Genomic DNA, 24,119 nt, shown 5'->3' with positions numbered 1-24,119 from the left:
TTTGCAGGGGGTGCCCATACACAGTTACACTCCAGACTGATTCTTCTCTATAGTACTCTAGCTTTGCTTTTTGGTTGTGTCCTTGGCACCGTTGGTAGTTTTCACAAAACTGCCAGAAACAGACTCCATGAGTAACGAAAGTCCAGTGTCCTCTAGTGGGACCACTGCTCACAGCCCAGCTCGACCAGCACTCTAACACCAGATCTAGCAGGTCTGCCATTGGCACAGACAAGAACTTTCTTCACAGACGAGAGCAGGTTCACAATGAGCACATGTGAGAAATGAATGAGTCAGGAGATGCCCTGGTGAACATTATGCTGCCTGCATCAACATACAGCAAGGTTTGGGGGTGGGTGAGTGATGGTTTCTGGAAGCATATCCTTCACTGCACGAACCTCCACATGATAGCTAACAGTAACCTTACTGTTGTTAGGCCATTGTCAAACCTTACACTGTTATTGTGGTCCCTGGGTTCTTTTTGGTGCTAGAGAATGCCCTCCTTGTTGTTCTGACAGAGTCCATTCGAGAACCTGTGGGATGTTACATGGCAATAGACTGGATGTTGCCAAGTAGTGCCACAACCTGTACAGGTCGTCACTGATGCCCTGAGCCATGTCTGAGTCACATTATGAGTCGCCAGGATGAAATTCATGCTAATTGGATCAGCCTGTGATTTCAGTTTTAACTTTGATTTTTCATGTGATTTTGAATTCAGTCCTCAATGTAGTGATGATTATGGTTTCCATTGACCGTTGCTATTTTGTTCTCTATAAAGTATGCAATTTCTATTTGTAAATATCTTTGAACCTTGAATCTTGAATCTTTTGTTCAAGATCCCCTTTGTGATTTAAGGGTTCTTTTCATTTTTGGGCAGATTATAATAACAAATATAATAACAAGTGAATTCCTTGGTGTGACGGGCAGGGTGTGCGAACCAAAAGGAAGCGATCACGCCAAGTCTCAGGGAAAAAGGATGGTTTAATAGAAAGTGTGCAAACCTAAAACCCGTGCAATAGATCCAAATTAAGGATATAATGACCAGCGGTCAACTGGTACAAAGACAAGACATATATAGGCAAACAAACAACCCTCAGGTGAGACGGATCACGGGCTCCGCCCACCTGAGGGACGCACATGACGTCACCAGACAATAACAGCCGCCGCTGTGGACAGAGACGGCTGGTAGGGGGCCGCCTCACCGTCACAGACCCCCCCACCAAGCCGCACTCCCCTCCACTGGGTGTGTGGCACACAGCGGCTGCACACAAAACATGAAGGGGCAGGAAGGCAGAGACAAGCAGGAACACGCCTCCTGCCGTCCGGGAGCTGAAACATAAAACATTACTCAACTCGCCTCCCCGGGCGGGACCCTGGACCGACCGGGCCGTTAACAACACAAAACCACGCCCCAGTCGGTCACAGGGCCCTCACGCCCTAACCGGCATTCAGCTGGTAAGCCCCATGGGTGTGGGGACGAGGGGCTACGGCTCCTCTCTCGTCCCTCGTGTGTGTGGGTGTGCAGGCTACCTCCCCAAGGCGTAGCTACTTCACCTCCTGGACCTACCTCCTCCCAGAGCTGACCCCTGCCTTCTGCTAGGGGTCACCCCAGCCTCCTGGGGAGCCAACCCCTCCCGGGGCCTCTCATCTCAAGGTGGACTCCTCCACCCAACCCAGGAGCGCCAGAGACCGAGGCCCAGAGCACCCCCGACGCGGGCTAGGGAGCAGCCCCAAGGGCTTCCTGGTCACCCCGGGCAGGAGGGAGGATCTCCATCCCCAGCAGGAGCTTTTCAGACCGGAGCCCCATGGTCCCCAAACATCCGGGGGCCCCAGCCCTCTAGGGAGGGGCTCTTCATGAGCGGGCTCCGGTCACCCCACAACACAAGGGGGCTCCTGCCAGGTGGAGACCCCCACAAGGTCCAGGAACACTGCCAAGGAGAAGCACCTGCACAAAGAACACAACCTCACACACACACACACACACACACACACATATATATACAAACAGGAAACACAAACGCGCCTTACCCTATTCAGGGCCTCCCTTGGGAGAGACGCCCTCCGTGCCACACCCCATGGCACGGGACCACAGCCGGTCCCCCCCCCAAACACACATTTAAGGGGAGGAGCATGCGTGGAATTACATGTAAACATTAAACACGCTAGGACAAAACACACACGCAAATACTAGACAAACAAAAAACGGTGTACAAACAGTAAACGAACGGGTTCAAAACGTGCGTGCTCTACATAAACACAATAGTGACGCGCCGCTCAGAGTCGCAGTCGCTCCCCACATTAAACACAAGATACACGGGGAGCGAGGCGACCGTGACGAGCGGCGACCGCGTCACACACATTAAACACTAAACACATAACGACGCGAACGCACACTGATCCTCCGGTCCGTTACCCGTACACACTTACACACACACACACGAGAGTTTTCCCAGGCAGACACCCTGGTCCTCACCGGCCACACACAAACAAACGCACGGCGGAACTCTCTCAACACACAACGGACACGAAGGGCTTTCCCAGGGCAGACTGCCCTGGTCCTCGCCGTGCTACACACATACACACACACACACACAAAACACAAAAGCACGGCGGAGCTCTTCAAACAAAACACCACGTAGACAAACACTTACCACGAGACATGACCACGAACGAAGGAGAAAGTAAAAGAGACTCGGCGGCTTCCGAAGGGTGGCTGGTCATTCTGTGACGGGCAGGGTGTGCGAACCAAAAGGAAGCGATCACGCCAAGTCTCAGGGAAAAAGGATGGTTTAATAGAAAGTGTGCAAACCTAAAACCCGTGCAATAGATCCAAATTAAGGATATAATGACCAGCGGTCAACTGGTACAAAGACAAGACATATATAGGCAAACAAACGACCCTCAGGTGAGACGGATCACGGGCTCCGCCCACCTGAGGGACGCACATGACGTCACCAGACAATAACAACAACAGCCGCTGTGGACAGAGACGGCTGGTAGGGAGCCGCCTCACCGTCACACTTGGGTTAATACAGTTATTGACATCTAGCGACTTGTTGTGGCCAATACTGACATTACCAACCAATTTCTTTTTTTTTTTTTTGAATCTATAATAAGACACAGGTAAATCAAGCATCACAATAATTGTAAGCATACTGTACTTTGCAACTAGACACAAGGGAACAAAAAATACCTTCATTATCACATTTTATCTTCTCATTCCAAACAGATAACATCTTAATAAGATGCAAACAGAAAAGCTTTTGGGAAGTTATTTAATACTATTGCAAAGCCTTTCAAATATGAAAATGAAAACGTTCCCATTTTTTTCATGTGCACAAAAATTATATGTTTACAAGAAAGTCAGTATTGGTATTATGATATCTTTGGTATCACTTGGGATTGGACTGAAAAAACTAAATCAGTGGTATTGGTGATCCATAAGATCCAGTACAACTTCAAATCCATTGCTAACCCTAATCCTAGTAGTCTTAAATGAACCCTTGAATATAGAATTTAAAATGTAAAATTTGTTCAACCTACTTGTGTTTATTCATTGTATTAATGGTTACAATCATTCAGTAGAGACACTATTATGTATTAGTAGTTAGAATAACTGTATTAATAGTTGTGTGTCAATTCAGTATTTCACACATTTCACAATACATGTTCACTCAGAAACATTTTAGAATAGTGACATTTTACATGCACATTGGTGGAGGACAACAGGACAGTTTACTATATTCCCTAACCCAGCCCAGTTGTTGACTGATGTAATGATGTAAGGTGTGCTGTGGCTGTGGTTCTTGGGTTTCTCATTAGAGTGCACTCAGGCACACGTCATCTTATACTTGCTGATTATGCACACGTCACCCGCACAGGCAGCAGAATTAGAAGACATTCTGGAAAGTTCTGTTTCCTGGCTGCACCTAGGGTTAGGGTAAGCCTAACCGTAGGGCTATTGATGGAGAGAGACCCAGCAGGATAACTCCATGTTCTGAATCTTGTTATGCATGTTCAGCATTTCTACTGGTTTTGTTTACAGAACTGAAGCCCTGGGAAAGGGGAGGGAGAATTGTCATCTCTGCTCTAGCCCTTATGGTAGATCTGTGCAATAAGGGTGATTTTCTTTCAGTACAGTAAATGTAGCACTGAGTGCAGCAGTAATTAGAGACCGCCCCCACCAGAATGTCCAGCTCAGTGACAGCTGGATACACCTTGAAGGATAAGAAAGTGCTTACGGTTCAAGACCACTGAAAGTTACTAGGTTTCAGGCCTCAGATACTACCATATTCTTCTATTTTGTACTGACTTCAGCACTGGTGACAGAATCCATAGATTTCTTTTGTCTGACATTTTATTATCTTTATAATGTTTTAATAAGTTTGTAAACCCTTCACTACAAAGCCAGCAACATGAATCACACAGTGGTGATGTATTTGGAGATCGGCTGCTTTGTGTGTTGTCTCTATGGCTGGATCTTGAATTGTTCAACTCTGGCCACTGAATACTGGAATTTCTCAGAGGTGAACCAGGATGTTCTCACCACGATTAACTTTTTCTCCAACCTATGGATGGACTGCGTATCTGACACCACTGGTGCATCAGACTGCAAGTACTACGCCTCTATGATGGGTCTACCAGGTAAGGGTTTTTTAATGTCTTACTCCAAGCTATTCATTAAAAATTATGACTGTGGTAGCCCTTAGATGCATAAGCGAAAATACATACACTCTTCCATGAGTGGGGTCAAAAATGACCCCAATTAGAATCAATGTGTTTTTGCAACAAATTTTAAAAAATGCTTTTAGTTTTGGTTAAAGGTGATTATATTTATTATATTTGGTTCAACAAAACAAATATTCTGGATCCTCTACATCTGAGATGTCAGATTCTGAGTCAATCCCACCGATGGGCTCTTGATCCCATCCGTTCAGGATCAGATCTCCAGAAAGGTCTCCGGGTATCCTAGCAGACCTCTGAGTAGCCATGATAGTCTAGATGAGAAAATATAAAACAGACAATGTTTGACAAACAAAAACAATGACACACAAAACAATAAATCAATATGTAGCTATCTAAGTAAATGTCTGTGCATTTATAAGTAAAAGCATAGATATGCATGTGCGCCCGCACACACACACACAGCTAACACAGTACTAACATTACTACTAACCTTATTTTGTAGTTAGCTAGTTAAATACCTGTCTACTTTGCTGACCAACATGTAACTCTATGACGGAAAAGGCATGAAGTTGATAAATGAAGATAATACCCCTCCTATCGTCCTTGGGGTCAATTTGACCCCACTGAATGTTTATCATTCAAAAAAATAGTAGTTGACTTTTTTTCTTTTGCTTCATATTTCATGACAATTCCTAATTTGATGGGGACAAGTGATAAAGCATAAAATTGTCATGAAAATATTTTTTCAATGTGCTGAACACATATTGCACGCATTGGTTATCCTCGGGTCAATTTGACCCCAAGCTTAAAACTTGTCTATCAGTGTGTGTGATCTAACATGACCACACCTGCAGGTGCAGTTGATAAGAGCTAAGTTGATATATTTTGTTGATATACTTTGATAATTCCCACAGTAGAACTATTTCATGTTTGACATGTTTCACAAATGGGTGGATTTTCATGTTGTCTTCATCCTTTCATACTTCGTCAACAATGTTCTGTAAATCTTTTTCTGGAGGTAAATATCCCTGGGGTCAGATTGACCCCAAGGACGAATCGTGTTATTACACTGTTATTACAAAATTACGTGTTATACAATAGGACAGATACTTACATGTATGCTGCTGTGACCTCCTGGTGGTGAGAATGCAGGCATCAGATGTGTAAGAGGGACAAAAATTGTATCCTGACAGTCACAGTTGCTAAAAATCAAAAGTTCCCAAAGCAAAGCCTTGAGATTCTGTACGAAATACTTGGGGTCATTTTTTACCCCACTTATGGAAGACTGGGGTAGTGACACAAAAACTGCAATTTCATAAAATGTATAAAAACAAACAAAAAAATTCAAATGGCCTCAAGTCACAAACAAGTTTTATGAGGACTACCTGGAATATGGAAGTTTAAAAAAATTTACTCTCAGAGATTTTGAAGAATAAAACCCCCTGGGGTCATTTTTGACCCCACTTATGCATCTAAGGGTTAATTAGTAAAGATGATATTTAGAAAAATGGCAGTGAGGGCCATGGTTTATTAAGCACTACACTCTCTTAAGTTTTCTTGCATGTGTGCCGTGCACTGGCTGTGGTCTCTGTAATCCTGGGGTTTTGGGGAGCCGTGCTCGCCTTGATCGGAATGAAGTGCACCAAGATTGGGGGCTCTGAACTGGCCAATGCTCGGGTGACATTTGCAGCTGCTCTCACCTACATGGCATCAGGTGGGACATGTTTTCATTCTTATTTCTCACCTTGGCATGAAATGAGCACACTGATGCCACTGATGCCACTCTTTGTGCCACAGGATTCAGTGGTATGATAGTCTATTCTATGTGGGGACAAAGAACACGTTCACAATTTGTGGATCAAAACTACATGGCACAAAAGTAAGTAATTGCTACATATGATTTTGCCTGTTGGTCTATTTTAATGATTATGTGTCACATGTGTTAAACATTAGACAAGTTGATTGCTTTGCTTTTAACACCATTCTGAACTGGACATTGTAAAAATAACATTTTATTTACAGCAATTTACTATTGTGTTAACTCTTCAGATTTGAAATAGGTGCGGCTGTGTTTGTAGGCTGGGGAGGGTCATCCCTGATCATAGTTGGAAGTGCCGTTATGTGTTATTTATCTGTGAGACAGGGACTCTGCTCAAAGTAAGGCCCTGATCACTGCACTCTAATATCTACAGTATTTTACAGAATAAGCAAAGATAACACAGGTCAACAAAAAAAATAAAATTTACTGGTGCCCAAAATATTTTAATGAATTTGGGGTATTTTTGGGGTGCTGATTCTGAATATGCTATCAGTTTTGCCAGATTGGCTCAAGTTTTTGAGATTTTTGGTATCTTATTTATAGCACTTATATAGCATTAGCATATAGCATTTATAGCACAAGAAGAAGTTGTAATAACGATCCAGACACATTCTGTTACATTTGTGGTGAATATACACTGCAAAAACATAGAAGAAACATAACAGACTTCATAAAAAAAGTGTATTTGGCCTATTTTGGGGTTATGCTTGATATGCTTGGGCACCACACATAGTGTTTTTTTTACACATTTCACGAAAAATCTCAAAAACTTGAGCCAATCTGGCAAAACTGATGACATATTCAGAATCAGCACCCCAAAGTTACCCTAAATTCGTTGAAATATCTTTGGCCCCAAAAATGCTGTTGACCTGTGTAATTTTTAATTATCTTAAAATCATTGATCTTGATGACTCTAAGATTAAACCTCCTTGAAGAATATTTTTCATAATTCCACTCTGCCAATCTTTTTTTCAGTTCAAATAAAAGCCAACAATGGTCATATGTTTACATGAGAAGTCCATCCAAAGACAGCTCCATAACAGCTCGGACCAGAGGAACATACAGGATACCTGCCTCCTCCAAACACACCACAGTCATCATGTCCCCCTTATTAGAGTCGGGCAGGGACAGCAAAAGAACCAGGACACAAAACACACAGAGAACTTACACTAACAGGACAGCCAGAGTACCTGTGTCTCTGAACATTGATTCATATGTGTGATCCTGTGTGCCATACATTACACTGGCAAAGCATAATCTAGGTGGCTAAGAGTAAGAACACCTATATCCTGGCTCATATCATGGTTGCATCCTTGATACACTGGAACAAATGTAATGTTGTGTTTATAGTTGTAGTGTGTGCAAAAATGTAAAATGAAGATGATTTATCCAACTTTCATCCCAGCTGTTTGTTTCATTTAATGACTATATTGAAACTTACATATGAAAATTATTGTTATTATCATTTGACATAATTGGTTAATCATATACATAAATATAATCCTAAAAACCCTGACTTTGTGCTAGTGTACCTAGAAGAACTGGTGCCGTTTTGAAGGCATAGGGTGGTTTCAGCAAATATTGATTTGATTTAAATTATTTTATTCATTCATTTTGCATTTTGTTAATTGACAAAAATAAAGTATTAACACTTAAATTATTAACACAAACAATTTTTGAAAGCATTCTTACTTTGCAGCATTTTGCCCACACACCCTTAAACCTTAAAGGTTGTGACGGCAGCCCGAAGGTGGAGCAACAGGGTCTACAAGAGTGGAAAATGGAAAGCACTTTGTCTTTTAAAATTTTATTCTAAAGAACACATACCAAGCACAAAGAATTCATGTTTTGTTGAAAAAAGGTTTATTGTGTTATAGAAACATCACATTTGTCACGTTCTTTAGAAAAAATAGCAAATTGCTTACATTCTCTCTTAAATGTATTCTCTCGCTCACGTATAATTTTTGAAAAGTGCAGTTTTATGTGACGAGGTCTAAAATGAACAATTATTTATTACTTCCATACTTTATTACTTACATATACAAACTTTAACACTCAATATAGTAAATGCTGTCAAGGAATGGACAAGGTATTAAAGCCTTTAGCTGTACTGGTATCCCTGAATAAATTGTACCTTAACCAGGCTGTTACAGCTGATTTGATACATTAACTAGCAAGTATTCACTACTTAATGCAGGAATTTATTTATTCTATTTTAAGTTTTTGGTATTGTGATTTTACTATTGCTTTTGTAATACATGCTATTGCATTTATATGTCATCCGAGTCATCCCAGTCACTAACTGTCACAATACTGCTCTTCAGAGTGCTGCCTGTCCCTGCATCATTGAGACCTGAAACACACACACACACACACACACACCCACACACACAATTTTCTTGAAAACTAATAACTGAATGTTGTGGAGTACCTCTTAACAGGTATGACAACTGAGACTTGGCAACAATACACAAATAGAATTCTCACACATGTCTGAGTTTTGCCTTTTGGCTTGATTTTATGTTTTAACTGAAAAATAGTTAAATGAATGCACTTCCACAACTGTATGAATTGAATCAGCACCACCAAACTTCAAATTCTTAAATGTCTCTCGAGCCATTGGTAAAGGTGGAGATATAGCTGCTTTATTTAATGGTCCTATCAATGCATTTGTTTATTTGACATCCTTTGAGTATCTCTGTGTAGTTCTGACTGGCATTCCACAAATATTACTAGTGATGGTCTATAGGCCTCCAAGGTACAATGCAGATTTTACTTGTGAATTTTCAGATTTGCTATCTCTCATTTCCAAAGATTTCAACCATTTTATAATTGCTGGGGATTTTTACATATACATAGACAGTCTGAAGGACAGTTACACCAAGGAGCTCTGTGCTATACTAGACTCATTTGGGCTCATTCAGCATGTAGCTGGGAGTACGCACTGTCATGGTCACACTCTGGACTTGGTTATTTCAAAAGATCTCAACATATCAGCCTCTGTTAAAGATGTAGCTTTATCAGCTACAGCTTTTATTCATTACTGTGTGTTCTTTGATACATGGGCCTCAGCAGAACGGATGATTCGGCATGTCAATTATAGGAAGAGGTTTATCAAAGACAGAACCGCTACACTTTTCACAAGCAAAATGAGCACGGCACCATATGAATCATCTGGATCTGTTGATTATTTGTTGAACAATTTCAACTCAAACATTGTTAGTGTTATGGATGAAATTACTCAACTCAAAGCTAAAACTATTTCAGGTGAACAGAGAGCACCATTGGGAAATGCTACTGCAGAATGTATTTCACTCAATAGCAGATGACTTCAGATAGTAAACACTTCACTCCTATCGGGTGTTTTTCCTAATGCACTGAAAACTGCTGTGGTGAAACCTCTGTTAGAAAAGAAAAATTTGGAGGCAACTGTGCTAAGTAATAACAGGCCCATCTCAAATCTACCATTTATTGGGAAAATAATCTTCAAGCAACTCTCTGTTTTTCTATCTGCAAGTGGCTGCCTAGACAAATTTCAGTCAGGTTTTCAACCTGCTCACAGTACTGAAACTGCTCTAATTAAGGTAATTAGTGACATTCGTTTGAACACAAATTCAGGGAAGCTGTCTGTTTTAGTACTGCTTGACCTTAGTGCAGTCTTTGATACTGTAGACCATAACATTCTTATAGATAGACTAGAGAAATGGGTTGGTCTCTCAAGAACATTCCTAAAATGGTTCAGTTCTTATCTGCAAGGCACAAATTATTTTGTTGATATTGCAAATAAGATTTCTGAAATAGTGCCAGTGACTTGTGGTGTTCCACAAGGTTTGATTCATGGGCCACTCCTATTTTATTTATACATGCTTCCACTTGGACAGATCAAACTAGACTCTGGGCTGTCGTACCACAGCTACGCAGATGACACTCAGATCTACAGTACTTTGCATTTTCACATGACAACTACAGTCCCTGTAACTCTCTCTGCAAGTGCCTTGAGCACATCACTAACTAGATGAGTCAAAAAACTTTCTACAGCTGAACAAAGATAAAACAGAGATTATTATATTTGGTTATAAACCGTAGGGAGTTAGCTCGTAACCTAGGCGTATTAATAGATTCTGATCTCAGTTTTAGCAGCCACATGAAATCAGTAACCAAGTCAGCATCATATCATCTTAAGAATATCAATGAGATCAGATATTTCTTGACAAAGGCAGATCTTGAGAACATGCTTTTGTCTCTAGCGGGGTTCATAACTGTAATGGCCTCCTAATAGGACTCCCAAGAAAGACAATCAAACAGTTACAGCTGATTCCAAATGCAGCTGCTAGAGTTCTCACTAGGAGCAAAATAAGTGATCATATCAACCCATTCTTAAGTTCTTACACTGGCTACCAGCACAATTACTGGTCTGTAAATCACTTAATTGTGTAGGAGCAGTGTATCTATCTGACATGCTGCAGAGCTATGAGCCAGGCAAAAATCTTAGGTCACTAGGAACTAATCAGTTAGTTCTGCCACAGGTTATTTACCTATTAATAAAAAATATAATTATTTATTTATTAAACTAAATTTTCTTATTTATTTTCTCTCAGTTTCCAGTTTTATTGATTTTTATTGTCCTCTTTAATTCTTTTATTTTTTTAATAATTTTACCTTTTATATTGTAATCATTTTAATTTCATTATTTAATTAATTTTACTTTCTATTTTCATTGCTTTAAAATCTTGTTTTTTATTTTTATGTATTATATTTTGTGGGCAAGACCTTGGGTCGTAATAAGCTTCTTCTTTTCTTGTGTAAAGCACTTTGAAATGCCAGTGTGTATGAAAGGTGCTATATAAATAAACTTGCCTTGCCTCAGCAAAGCAGGAAATGTGTCTGTTCTGAGCTGAAGTGAGCCATGCACATTAACTAAGCATGACAGATTACATTTTTCATTCCCACATCTACTAAGTAGTTTCCCACATCTTTAATTTAACATTTTCTTTTTGTCTTATCTTTGCTTCTTTTAATGTGTCTTTTTATTTATTCTGTAAAGCACTTTGAGTTGCATGTATGTATGAAAGGTGCTATACAAATAAAGATTATTATTATTATAAGTATGTTTTTCTTAGAACCATCATGCAAGTCCAACCTAATCTATTAATGCTGCATATCTGCAACATATTACTTACTCAACAGAAATTCAGGAAACATGATAGTACCCTTTACCTGGCCAACTAACAAACATTATGTTCCAAATCTTGATCTATAATTTTACAGAATCTTCAACATCGATAAATGTAAGGAAATTAAATGAAGAACCAACCCACTTTACATATTAATCAAATAGTGAACATAGAAGAACTTTATATAATTTATAATACTCTCAGCTATGTTATGCCATCTCACTTTCAGGAACAGTGGTGAATAGATGTGCTTCAATAGTGCAAGTGCATTAGTGGAAGTTGTGTAACCATCCAAAATTTCAAACCACAAAACGTTACACCCATATTCTATAAATTACTACCATTACTCCCCTGCCCCCTTTGTTTTAACCCTCAATTGAGTTCTAAATCTTTTTTTTTATCTTTTAGTGATATTTACTTTTGTTATATTCTGTTAATTAAGGTATCAATGTAAATGTATGTTTTTTTATTATTATTATTTCTACACCACATTCTGACATAAATCAGAATCTATTTTCATGGCATTTAACACTACATCACCTGCAACAATGATAGTACTTTTAATTAATCAGAATGCACCAGTGATATAATAAATGTCCCAAAACCCTCAGAACATTGGAGGGGAATTTACAGTAATGAAATCCATGTTGAAATACTGCATCATAATTATATTTTTCACAATATTGTATTAATACTTTGCATCTATTATGAAGTTACATTTGTTCATTGATTCAAACCCATCAGTGTACAGTACCAACATAATTCCTGCAGATGGCAGTAGCTACCAAAAGCCAGAAGGTAGTTTTCTTATAAAACAAGCTGTAAGTGTTGCAATACGATTGATTCATGACTGTGATGATCTTCATATAATGACCTAACTCTTGATACCCTAAACCATAGCATACAGTGGGCCATACCACTGGGTTGGGTAGTGTGTGACTTCAGTGTCTTTCCCAGTATGAACATATACTTTACTGGATATAAATCGGAAAAAAGACTTGTTCACTCTTATAATCTCACATTATAAAGTACACCACTGTCTTTTATTTCATCACTGTCTTTTACTTTGTCTATTATGATATGCTAAATCTGAATGGTTTGATTTTAAGCAATTGATTGATTTGATTTTAATTTGATTTTAAGCATACCTTGGTTGCTTTTGTTTCAAAGATGATATGCAAGGATTCCTGTTACACATACACTGACCAAAGCCAAACACAGTACCTGGCTTCTGTCCTTTGCCTGTGGAGGTGCCCCACACACTAGTGCTGGTGTCAAAGCTCTTGTCTGCACTCTTCCTGACGAGGGTTGGACTGGCTTTGAGCGCAACAGGAACATCTTCCAGAGAGGAGATATCCCAGTCATCATCATCACTGTCATTTATATCCGTGCACTGTAAAACACAAGCAGAAAAGCAAAGATCCAGTTTAGGTTCCTCTCTATATCTATTATAACATTTTGGAAGATCGGTCTTTGACTACCTCAGATATCAATATTCCATTACTTTCCATCTTGGCAGAGGGACACTAAGAACTTAAATCAGAAATTGCAGGAATATTTTGTCTGGCACATTTATAATCCTGTGTGACAAACAACTGCTTGAACCATAAAATACTGTTTCAGAGGTGAAGTCACTATGTTTTTGTTCTGGGCCATGCTAAGAAGAGAGATTAGCTGTCTTTAAGGATTTTGCACCTGTTCATCTGAATGAATCATGAGATGCCATGAAGGCTAGTCACACTCAAGAGGAAACCTGTGACCCTTTCATTGGCCACTTATTAGTTTCAAAACAGCTTATTTGCAATAATAGTTAATGATAGTGGTGTATGATAATGCCTGATAACTACTGCCTGAAAATAAAGTGTTAGCACTACGCTATAGCCTTTAAGGTTTGCTGTTAATCACTTCAAGACTTAACAGCAATGGCACTGGCTCTGACTGGCAATGATGGTGAATTCTTACTTTTAGCTTCTGCACCACATCATTTGTTGCAGTAACTACAGAAGGCTTCTGCGGTACTGTGTCTACGCCCCCTGCTGGCTTTCTCGGGCATCGCTCTTCAAGCTGTTGCTCCAGGTTCTTGGCCAGTGCCTTCACGTTATCTATTGGCAGACAAACAATGGCAAGGGTCATATACTAAGAATACGGAAAATAAGCTTCATTTACATAGTGCATCTGTAAAATAAAGTTGACCCATTACTTTACAGGAAAAAACTAAACAAAACGTAAGAACATAAAAAAAATCTAATGGATATTAATCAAATGTGTAAGGCGGCTCTATCAATATTTTTTATAGATTTTAATTCATTCTAGAGCTCTGGGCCACAGTAATATCCCCTCTGTTCAGCCAGGTTTCTGGGTTGACAAGCAAGTTGTTTTTGATGATCTAATTGATCTCTAGGACAAGTTAAACAAAAATGTTCCTAAGGCAAAAAGGAGCAAGAGAATGTACAACAAAATTTAACAAACAAAAATGTTCAAATCAATTCCAAATGTTATAAGTAGTAACTGCAGTGATTTAAAAGCCTTAATGTCTGCTGGGGTGTTTCCTTCTGATCAGTGCTATAATTCTGGTAAAAGGATTCAAATCAGGAAATGAGTTCTTGGGTGGTCTAGCTAAAAGACTACCATGGTAATCCAGTCAATCTGACACAGGAATAGACATGTTTCTCACTGCTAGCAGTGAGGACAATGTCAGAAACCCATTATCACATGCAAAGGACAGATATACTGTGCCTATATAAAGTATTCAGCCTCTAGACTCTGTGAGGTGACTATTTATATATATATGCTTTTATGTGCACATACCCAACCAACATTAAATTCACTTAAGGAGAATATGCACCAGTCTCATGCTGAGCCAAAGACACAAATGCAACTCAGCAACTGCTTAAGTGGTCACCTTTGTCAACAGCTCACACACTAGGAAAAAACAGTCCCTGTTAGCTCTCAAATTATTGAAAACTTTTGAGAAGTGCTCCTTCACACCAATGGTAGGTCCAACACCTGACTGAAATGTTCCTCTACTACAACTAATTTCTGTAATTTTAACAACTGTTAGACATTTCTCTGTAAAAGTGTTGGTAATAAACTCAGCAGTACAGGTTGGAAAAAAAGCTTCTTACTGTGAAAGGTTTTCTGCACGTTTCCATTCTGGTCCGTTAACTTCGGCAATCGATCCAAAACAAGCTCCTCCATCTCACTGCCTTCAGTCCACTCACTCTCACTGTGGACCTCCGTCACCTCCGTCCTGCTCACTCTGAGTACAGAAGCCTGGGGTGCTCCAGAGTGTTGCACACCCACTTGAAGGGCATCGGGATGTGAGGCCAGAACCTGGCGGGCTCGTGTCGCCTGGGGAACAGTACGCGGCTGGGCTCTTGGAGGCTGAGTTTTCACTGTTGAAGTGTTCACCTGTGGTGCTTTAGCACGAGGGGCTTTCTGAATCTGTGGAGAATTTTCTTCAGACTCGTCTTCCTCCGAGGAGTCTTCGTCAGAACTGAATGGAGGGGTTCTATTGAAGTGAGGGCGACGGTGGAACATGTCAATAAATCACTTGAAATGAGTTTAAATGTCTTTTTAAACCTACAAAAAGAGGAGTGGGTGAGCCATATTTCTATGTCAGCTACCTCATATCAGTTTAAATCCTGGCAACAGGCTGCAAGCAGCTGCTTACTTTTCATGTCGGAGCGGTGTGGATGTCTTGGGTTTCTGAGTGCCAGTCCTGGTCTGCTGGGCTGGCTGGGCTGTGCGCTGCATTCTGGGTGGTTGGCTTGATGATACTCTGGTGACTGTGATGGGCAGACTACTAGAGCGTGGCCTGTGTTGAGCTACTGCAAGTGTTGAAAGAAGTAAGTCATTAGGTTAATCCAAATAGGCCAAATGTTCAGAATATGCCAGACAAACCTTTAATTATGTTACCTCAAGCTTTAACTAGCAGGTTTTACTATGTTGCCTAGAATAACACAATTTGCAGTAGAAATGGAATAAGAAATCAAAATCTGGTTTTTGTTTATACTGTGCTGACTTTCCAAGACTGGAAAGTACAAAGAGCACGCTGGACTGTGCTGGAACCGATATGGGTTAAGGGTGCACAACAATTGGTTGGTCGCTTCTCTGATATCAAAGAAGGGCACAATTTACAATGGACACACTAGCACATTATACAAAATGTAGCATTGTAATCGAGGGATTCATAAGCATCTTGGCCATTCAACAACAAAAACAAGTAAAAGCCTTCTTGCACCAATACAGGGCATGCTGACCTTGTGCTGGTTGTTTGGGTTTAAAGGCGAACTCTGCTGTCCTTTCCTGAGCCCTGTGCTCAAGTTTGTGGTTTATCTCCTTCTGTACCTTAAGGTACTCTGGGTCCTCCTTCTGCTTCTGCTGTCTTTCAGATGCCACCTTTGTCATGACGCTCTTATAGGCCGCCTTAGAGAGCCCATTCACACCCTGAGCAATGCAAAAGCCAGAAGGTTACACAGGTTATGTCACATGTGTGCAGTACATAGGACAGGAAGAAGACTCACAGGTTGGATGCCCAAGTTAAGCAGCTTGTATTGGAGGCTCTGCTGCACAGCAAGCCGCATGTCCTTCCTGAGACCAGGCTGCTTGAGTAGCTCGTCCGCCTTTTGCTGCCAGGACTGGGTATCAACAGGGGCTTCTGAGATGCTTGAGGAATCTGGCAAGACAAAATCAATGTGTATCTGCTACCATCCAGCCCAATCTTACCATGTGCACCAGTCAGAGGAGGACGTATGAATGATGAACCAGATCAAAGCTCTCGTTAATTTGCTTCTCCTACATTTTTTTGTCAGTTTGTAGCATCAAACATGCTGCAGAACAGACTGCTGGCAAAGAAAGATGAGGGCTGAGAACCAGACTCCTTTGTTTCTCTTTTTTTTAAAAAAAATTATAGGTTGGTGTCCCTCTCCTGACTGGACCTTGCAATTACTGACACATGCTCACTGACCGGGCAAGAAGGACCTGAACAACAGACACAGACTCCATGCAGAAAGCGTACATGCATGCCAGATGTCCACAGCCAACTTTTTTGGTTTGCTCATTTTACCTTTGTCCTCCTCTGACAGCTCCACTATAGGATCCAATTTATGGACCAAGTTGGACTGCTCTACTAGGACATCACACAGGGAGTCAGACAAGAGTGGGGATTAGAGGCTGGGCAAAAAGCCTGGGTAACCTGTGTAAAAGTCTAGAAAAGCTCTTGCTTTTTAGATCTTTTTGAATAATCTGCAGGTTTTGGGCTACTATTGCACTGTTATTGAGTAACACATAGTTCTTGGTCATCTATATTTAGCTTACATTTTAGTTGTTTATTTTGGGGATTTGAGCAAGCAAAAAGGTTTCACTTATTTTAAAAAATGAAATAACATACAGTTAATACCAATATTAGTGAAAGTACAGACACACTGACTAACATGGCTAAATTAAGTGCATTGCCACTGTTAATGGTCTGAATTGTAGGTCTTATGTCTGAATAGTAATTCATAGTTATCTACTGTATAGAAGGCAGGGATAGACAACACTAATTCAGTATCTCCATTGACTATAGTAGACAAACAAAAGTGGAAAATAACAGTTTTTACAGAACTGTGTCATGACATACCACTGAGCACCACCTTGGGTTTAGGGTCTGGTGCTGACATAAAAAAAGAGAAAATTGTTATTTAAAGCTGTAAAATAATAGCAATATTAAATATATAAATACACATAGTATAAAATAAAATGATACCTTCACGCTGCACTACTAGAGTAGGAGGACTTGAAGTGATCTGTTTAATCTGTAAAGCAAACAAAATTCATTATACATGTTTAGGAGTTGCTAATTAAAAGAATAAATATTTAATTATTCTTCCCTGTTTTAACACAACTGAATTAATTACACAGCTTTTCATGAGATCAAGTATGTGAAAGCAATGAAAATATAGGAATGTGCAAGTCAACAGAAAAGAAAAACATTGTTTTAGCAGTCTTCCTTTTCAAGAACTGACACTTCCTATTTCACATCACATGTCTCTAAATTAGTCTCTGGAGAACTTGTGTTCGATTAGATCCAGAACACGCTCTCTTCCCGAAAAGCAGGCTGTAGACAGGCAGCTAGGCCAATACAGGAAATCCTGAACAAGCCTCAGACTTCCTGCTTTGCTCTGCAGTGCTGACCTGCTTGCTCTGGGAGGCGATGATCTGCTGCTGCTCCTGTAGCTGGAGCTGCAACTCTTTCACCTGCCTCCATGTCTCTTCCTTCCCTTCGGACATGGAGGAGCGTGTCTGGGCCAGAGCAGTCTGGAGCTGAGCCAAGAACACACAAAGCACGTTTGGGTGTTAAGGAATAAGATATTAAGACTGTAGAGGAACACTGAATCAGAGCCAGCCTGAACAGCAAATGTACCTGCCTATTCTCCCTCTGGAACATGCGTGCCTATTCTCACTCTAGAACATGTGTGCCTACTCTCGCTCTGGAACATGCGTGCCTATTCTCGCTCTAGAACATGCGTGCCTATTCTCGCTCTGGAACATGCGTGCCTATTCTCGCTCTGGAACATGCGTGCCTATTCTCGCTCTGGAACATGCGTGCCTATTCTCGCTCTGGAACATGCGTGCCTATTCTCGCTCTGGAACATGCGTGCCTATTCTCGCTCTGGAACATGCGTGCCTATTCTCGCTCTAGAACATGCGTGCCTATTCTCGCTCTGGAACATGCGTGCCTATTCTCACTCTAGAACATGTGTGCCTACTCTCGCTCTGGAACATGCGTGCCTATTCTCGCTCTAGAACATGCGTGCCTATTCTCGCTCTGGAACATGCGTGCCTATTCTCACTCTGGAACATGCGTGCCTATTCTCGCTCTGGAACATGCGTGCCTATTCTCGCTCTGGAACATGCGTGCCTATTCTCGCTCTGGAACATGCGTGCCTACTCTCGCTCTGGAACATGCGTGCCTATTCTCGCTCTGGAACATGCGTGCCTACTCTCGCTCTGGAACATGCGTGCCTATTCTCGCTCTGGAACATGCGTGCCTATTCTCGCTCTGGAACATGCGTGCCTACTCTCGCTCTGGAACATGCGTGCCTATTCTCGCTCTGGAACATGCGTGCCTACTCTCGCTCTGGAACATGCGTGCCTACTCTCGCTCTGGAACATGTGTGCCTATTCTCGCTCTGGAACATGTGTGCCTACTCTCGCTCTGGAACATGCGTGCCTATTCTCGCTCTGGAACATACGTGCCTATTCTCACTCTGGAACATACGTGCCTATTCTCACTCTGGAACATGCGTGCCTATTCTCACTCTGGAACATGCGTGCCTATTCTCGCCCTGGAACATGCGTGCCTATTCTCACTCTGGAACATGTGTGCCTATTCTCGCCCTGGAACATGCGTGCCTATTCTCACTCTGGAACATGCGTGCTTATTCTCGCACTGGAACATGTGTGCCTATTCTCACTCTGGAACATGTGTGCCTATTCTCGCCCTGGAACATGCGTGCCTATTCTCACTCTGGAACATGCGTGCCTATTCTCGCCCTGGAACATGCGTGCCTATTCTCACTCTGGAACATGTGTGCCTATTCTCGCCCTGGAACATGCGTGCCTATTCTCACTCTGGAACATGCGTGCTTATTCTCGCACTGGAACATGCGTGCCTATTCTCACTCTGAAACATATGTGTTTATTCTCCCTCTGGAACCTGCGTGCCTACTCTCCCTCTGGAACATGTGTGCCTACTCTCACTCTGGAACATGCGTGCTTATTCTCGCTCTGGAACATGCGTGCCTATTCTCACTCTGGAACATACGTGCCTATTCTCACTCTGGAACATACGTGCCTATTCTCGCACTGGAACGTACCTGCTTATTCTCGCTCTCATGCTCCTCCTTCATTCTTTGCATTTTTGCAACCCACTTCATCTCCTGAAAAGCATTAAAAATATTTTTTTTGTTATGTTAAAAATGTTTTTAAAATGTTCTGTACACAACAGGTCATAAGCGCATTTGTTCCCATTCATGGACTCTGACCTGTTTGTGGAGTTTCTGTCGGAGCTGGGCAACCTCCTGCCATTGCTCATCACCACCATTCTGGACCGACTTGGCCTGTGGTGGTGCAGCCTCCAAGATCTCCTGCATCTTAATGTTCTGCTGCAGCTTTAGTACTTCCTCCAACACAGATGGGATTATAGCTTTTCTTTTAGTATTATTTCCATAATTTGAGAATAATTTGTTTTCATGAGCTCCCATTCAAAGGATGCTGGTAGTCTGCACGATCCTAGATTTATTTCTACATTAAATACAGCACCTTCTTATAAAGCACATAATTCATTCAAATGGGGGCTTTTCTTGTACTGAAAACTCACTTTCTCTAGGTTTCTGTTCCTCTGGTGCAGTGAATCCATTTCTTGTTGACAGGCTTGTTTGACTTCATCAATTTTGTTGTTCATACGTATGCGCTCATCCTCTTTCCAGACCTCCAACTGCTTCTTAAACTCCTCGTGTTTTTGTGTTAGATCTTTCTCCTGAATGGCACAATATTAAAATAGGTTTAAACACCTGTACACACAAAAATACATCTAAGCAGAAAGAAATAAAGTAATTGACTAATTACAATCATGACAATTTTTAATTAATTTTTTATATATATAAATGTATAATTAACGCAGAATAAGATCTGGAATAATCATGTTTTGCACTATCAAACTAAGTCTTACAAAGTGTACCCAACTCTACTGCGTTCGGCATTGAAATCTTTCTGTTGTGCCTCTATTTGGGATTTGGTCAGCGCTAGCTGATCCTGTAGCCTGTTGACCTCTTCTGCTAGCTTCAGATTATGAGCTTTCTTCTGATTATCCATCACCAGTTCTGTGAAAAGAATAAGGATATGAATCAACATAAATTAAATCAATACATATACATGAAGTCATTCACTGAGGTCAGTGGAGTTGCAATGGAACTCACTGATGTCATACTCCGTAGGATGCCTGCGTTGCATGTGACTTTGCAGAAAAGAGATGTTCATGAAGGCTTTTTCACAGTGTTGGCACTGGAGAATAAGCAAAATGAAACTGGGTTAAATTACTGGTGATGGCAAACAATTCTGGTTAGAACACAGATGATTCATGCAATTTGTAAAAAAACAGGGGTAGCGGAGAACAAAACTGTAACCAAGTCACTTCAGGTTCCACTTCAGACCGAAAAGACAACCAGGTCTCAACTGGCCACAATAAACCTGCCACTCATAGACTACACACAGCAGCAGTAGCAAAGGGGTAAAGCAAGGAAGGCGTTGCCATGGAAACATGCAGTGGCACTCTCCTCTCATCATTGCGGGAGCCTCAGATAATAAGAGGGAAGCCAACGTGATTCTGTGCACCACAGTCAGTACCGACACATCCCTCCCAAATTCAGATTTACTCTCCCCACAAAGGACACGCTGACACATTACATGACGCATGTTCGTGTGTGCGTCTGCACACGTGCATGTGTGGTTGACGAGACGAACACAGAGGTGTGCACCGATCACCACCATCACCCACGAGGCGCTGCTGAGGAATCTTGGCAAAGAGGGATTCAGGTTTTCAGTATCAGCACTGCAGCAAACTCTGGCTTAACAGGGAGCCCAGCAGATACACTCCAACACTGTAGACTGCAGTGCACCATCAGCACCTCCTCCTGGCTCCATCACCAATTCACCTTTGGCTCCATTTTGAGTGAGTCAGCATCACATATGACGTAACAGTTGAGGATGAGATTTAGATGCTGTTCAGAAGCCAGTTAATTATGGATCCACACTCTGGAGGTGACATTTAAACGCTGCTCTCAGCCAGCACCTAGCAACCACACGCATATGACACACAGGGGTTGCCCTGGCAACAGCTGGCCAATGGTCAATTGCGATGGCAATAGGCAGCTGTTCAATTTCAGCATCAAGAAAAATGTAGAGCAAAGAGCAGGAAATAATGGTGGTAACAATTTAAAAGGTTCATGAGGCTTTTTATAAGTTTGATAGAAGTCACTGTCACCAGCTGTCACCATCTGCTTTAAGCTCTGAATCCTGAACACTGCCCCAAAATACAATGCAGTGCATAATCAGGACAAATCTGAACAGAGTCTAGACTGCAAGAGTTATATCCAGACCCTCACATTTGAGAGCATTTGATGTGCTTTCTTTCACTCACTCACTGGAGACATTAAGGGGCCAACAGTTTGTGTGGGGGAGGGTAGTGGCTCACTCCACACTATAAAGATGCAATCACCCCCCAGCGAGCCCACCCCAAGAGCCGCACCGACCTTATGGTAATTGGCCAAGCCGGCGCTGATCATGGCTTGCTGAGAGGTAATGATCTTCTTTCTCTGCTTGAGCTCCTCCTTTAAGGACTTGGCATCCTGCGTGTGCTTCTGAATCTGCTCCCTGAGCTGCTCCGCGTCCTGCGCCTGGGCCTGGAGCCGTCGCTCGGCCGCCTGCAAGCTGACGGCCAGGCAGTCCTGCGAGTGCAGCAGGTACTCCACCGTGAGCTGGGCCAGCCGGAAGAGTTTGAGCAGCGCCGGGTCCACCAGGCTGTGGCAGCAGCCGCACCGCTCACCCTCCAGGCTGCAGAACGCCACGGTGGCCACGTGCTCCTGCAGCGTCTGGAAGTCCAGCTCGCAGGCTACGCGGTCCACGTCGACTGCGTTGATCCGGCGCCAGTCCACGCTTTCGCGGCGGGCGCGGAACTTGAAGGGGGCGGGGACAGCGGGGACAGTGGTGCCACCGAAGGCTCCGGACATTGTAGAGCCGTCACCTCTGCCCTGGCTGCCCGAGGATGCCTGGCTCAGTGGGGAGCTCAGTAGAGATGGTATCCCTGCTGAGGAATGAGCCCCCTGGGGCTCTGACGACAACGGGTAGTAGATATTGTTGTAAAATGGCTGCAAACAGGAAAAAAGGCCGTATGCAATCAATACAGATACAGAAACCATCTGTATAATGAAATGCGTCAATAAACAAATTAATTATCTGCCAAACACGTTTTCAAGGATAATATAGCTACAACGGATCATGCACATGCACAGCAAATAAAATTAGAAAGATGCCTACCACAATAAGTACAGACAAAACAGCAAATGAATGCAAACGTCAAATTGCACTGCTGACCACCTTATGTTGCTGGTTCGCCGTTAGTCCTCTTACCATCTTGTGTTTTCACAAGGCTGCACAAACAGCGGCGGCGGCTCTTCCCCCCTCGCTCGTGCCGACGCCGAATCAGGGCGTCCCGTCAGTCTCCATGGAAACACAGACGCGCGTCCTCAGTTTGCTAGCTGCTGGCTAACGTTAGCTGGAAGGAGAGGAGAGTGTGTCCGCGCTGTGTGGCTGGCAAAATGGACGAAAAGAAACAGTGTTTTAAGCATACTATTGAGGATGACGGTCGGTTAAAACATTTTCAAGATAGCCGAGACATTACCCACAAGAGTCCATTCTAAGCCCAACACCACACACACACAGTTTTAACATCATAGCTAGTTTCTCTTTTACAAAATAAGTTTGCCAATTAAATCTAATCTATACCAACCATCAAGCTACCAAATAAGGGAACCTAGCGGCGTCTCGAGTTACTTGGTCTCCTAACTTCAAGTTAGGACAAGCTCCCTGAACAAAAGGCGAAGACGTGCGTTATGAGCGGTGGAGTGGGGAGGTCACGAAGTACTGAACAGCCAACTTAAAAGAAAACGAGACAAGTTAACTGTACAGCTGCATTCATAGTTCATTATTCACCGCGGTGATCCTACCATTTTCCAGGACACAAAAATAAACCGTCTTCAAGTCTTCATCCAAAGCTAGCTAGCATTGTTAGTTAACTACTTAAGAAAAGATAACCAAGTAACGGGAAGGACATTTTTACTCATTGGGATAAAAACGTCTGCTCATTTTTTGCACAGATATAATATATCGATTAAATTTAAAACTAAAGTTCATATTACAACTAGCATAACGCAGCAAATAACGAAAAAATGAATGCTTACCTAGCAAGCTAACTAACTAGCTAGCTGGCTAGCTAACGGCCAAGTTACTTTAGGAAAACTGCGTCCGAGATGCAGCCGTGACGTAGAGCAGCACATTCCACAGGCTGCTCATCACCCCGTGGAGGGGAGGGGGGAGAGGGGGAGGGGGGGGCTCATACTGCATGATAATACTGCAAAAGGGGAGTTTTTGTAAATACACAAACCACGTGTCTGTTCTCTGATTCTTCAATTGTTGATTTCTGGCAGTGATGATTTTAAAAGGTTTAAAAAAGGGTTTTAAAAGGTCGCTAAAAGGTTTTAACGACACGATAATGACTAATTCGTACGTTTAATCCTGTATCTAATGCACGATTAATCGGAATGTCTTTTTTTTAATTACATTGACTATTAACTATATTGAGGTGGTTCGAATTTTGTTGTTTTTGGCATATTAACTTTTAA

At 41.9% G+C, this 24,119-nt stretch overlaps 2 protein-coding genes across 3 annotated transcripts; one reads left to right on the top strand and one right to left on the bottom strand.

The window, feature by feature from the left end:
- Positions 1-4,262: 4,262 nt before the first annotated feature.
- On the top strand, positions 4,263-8,146 carry cldn10d (claudin 10d). Its single transcript, XM_077013647.1, has 5 exons — positions 4,263-4,641; positions 6,236-6,397; positions 6,481-6,562; positions 6,733-6,840; positions 7,478-8,146. The coding sequence occupies exons 1-5, from the start codon at positions 4,413-4,415 to the stop codon at positions 7,722-7,724; spliced, it is 828 nt and encodes a 275-aa protein (XP_076869762.1). The 5' UTR covers positions 4,263-4,412; the 3' UTR covers positions 7,725-8,146.
- Positions 8,147-8,364: 218 nt separating this feature from the next.
- Positions 8,365-23,818, bottom strand: dzip1 (DAZ interacting zinc finger protein 1). 2 transcript variants are annotated; one of them, XM_077015282.1, is made up of 19 exons: positions 23,679-23,818; positions 22,849-23,028; positions 21,972-22,586; positions 20,640-20,724; positions 20,407-20,543; positions 20,042-20,200; positions 19,707-19,844; positions 19,539-19,601; positions 17,854-17,982; positions 17,426-17,474; positions 17,300-17,332; positions 16,745-16,804; positions 16,203-16,354; positions 15,939-16,125; positions 15,350-15,506; positions 14,802-15,187; positions 13,639-13,778; positions 12,901-13,069; positions 8,365-8,855 (listed from the first exon to the last, which is right to left on the bottom strand). In XM_077015282.1, the coding sequence occupies exons 2-19, from the start codon at positions 22,849-22,851 to the stop codon at positions 8,773-8,775; spliced, it is 2,745 nt and encodes a 914-aa protein (XP_076871397.1). In that variant the 5' UTR covers positions 22,852-23,028; positions 23,679-23,818; the 3' UTR covers positions 8,365-8,772. The 2 variants fall into 2 exon arrangements, with proteins under 2 accessions (XP_076871397.1, XP_076871398.1); XM_077015283.1 differs by lacking the exon at positions 16,745-16,804 and having other exon boundaries at positions 8,366-8,855.
- Positions 23,819-24,119: the final 301 nt, after the last annotated feature.

Source organism: Brachyhypopomus gauderio, chromosome 8, assembly GCF_052324685.1.
Source record: "Brachyhypopomus gauderio isolate BG-103 chromosome 8, BGAUD_0.2, whole genome shotgun sequence".
NCBI lineage: Eukaryota > Metazoa > Chordata > Actinopteri > Gymnotiformes > Hypopomidae > Brachyhypopomus > Brachyhypopomus gauderio.
Note: the sequence above shows the minus strand (reverse complement) of the source record. Positions and strands in the feature narration are given on the sequence as shown.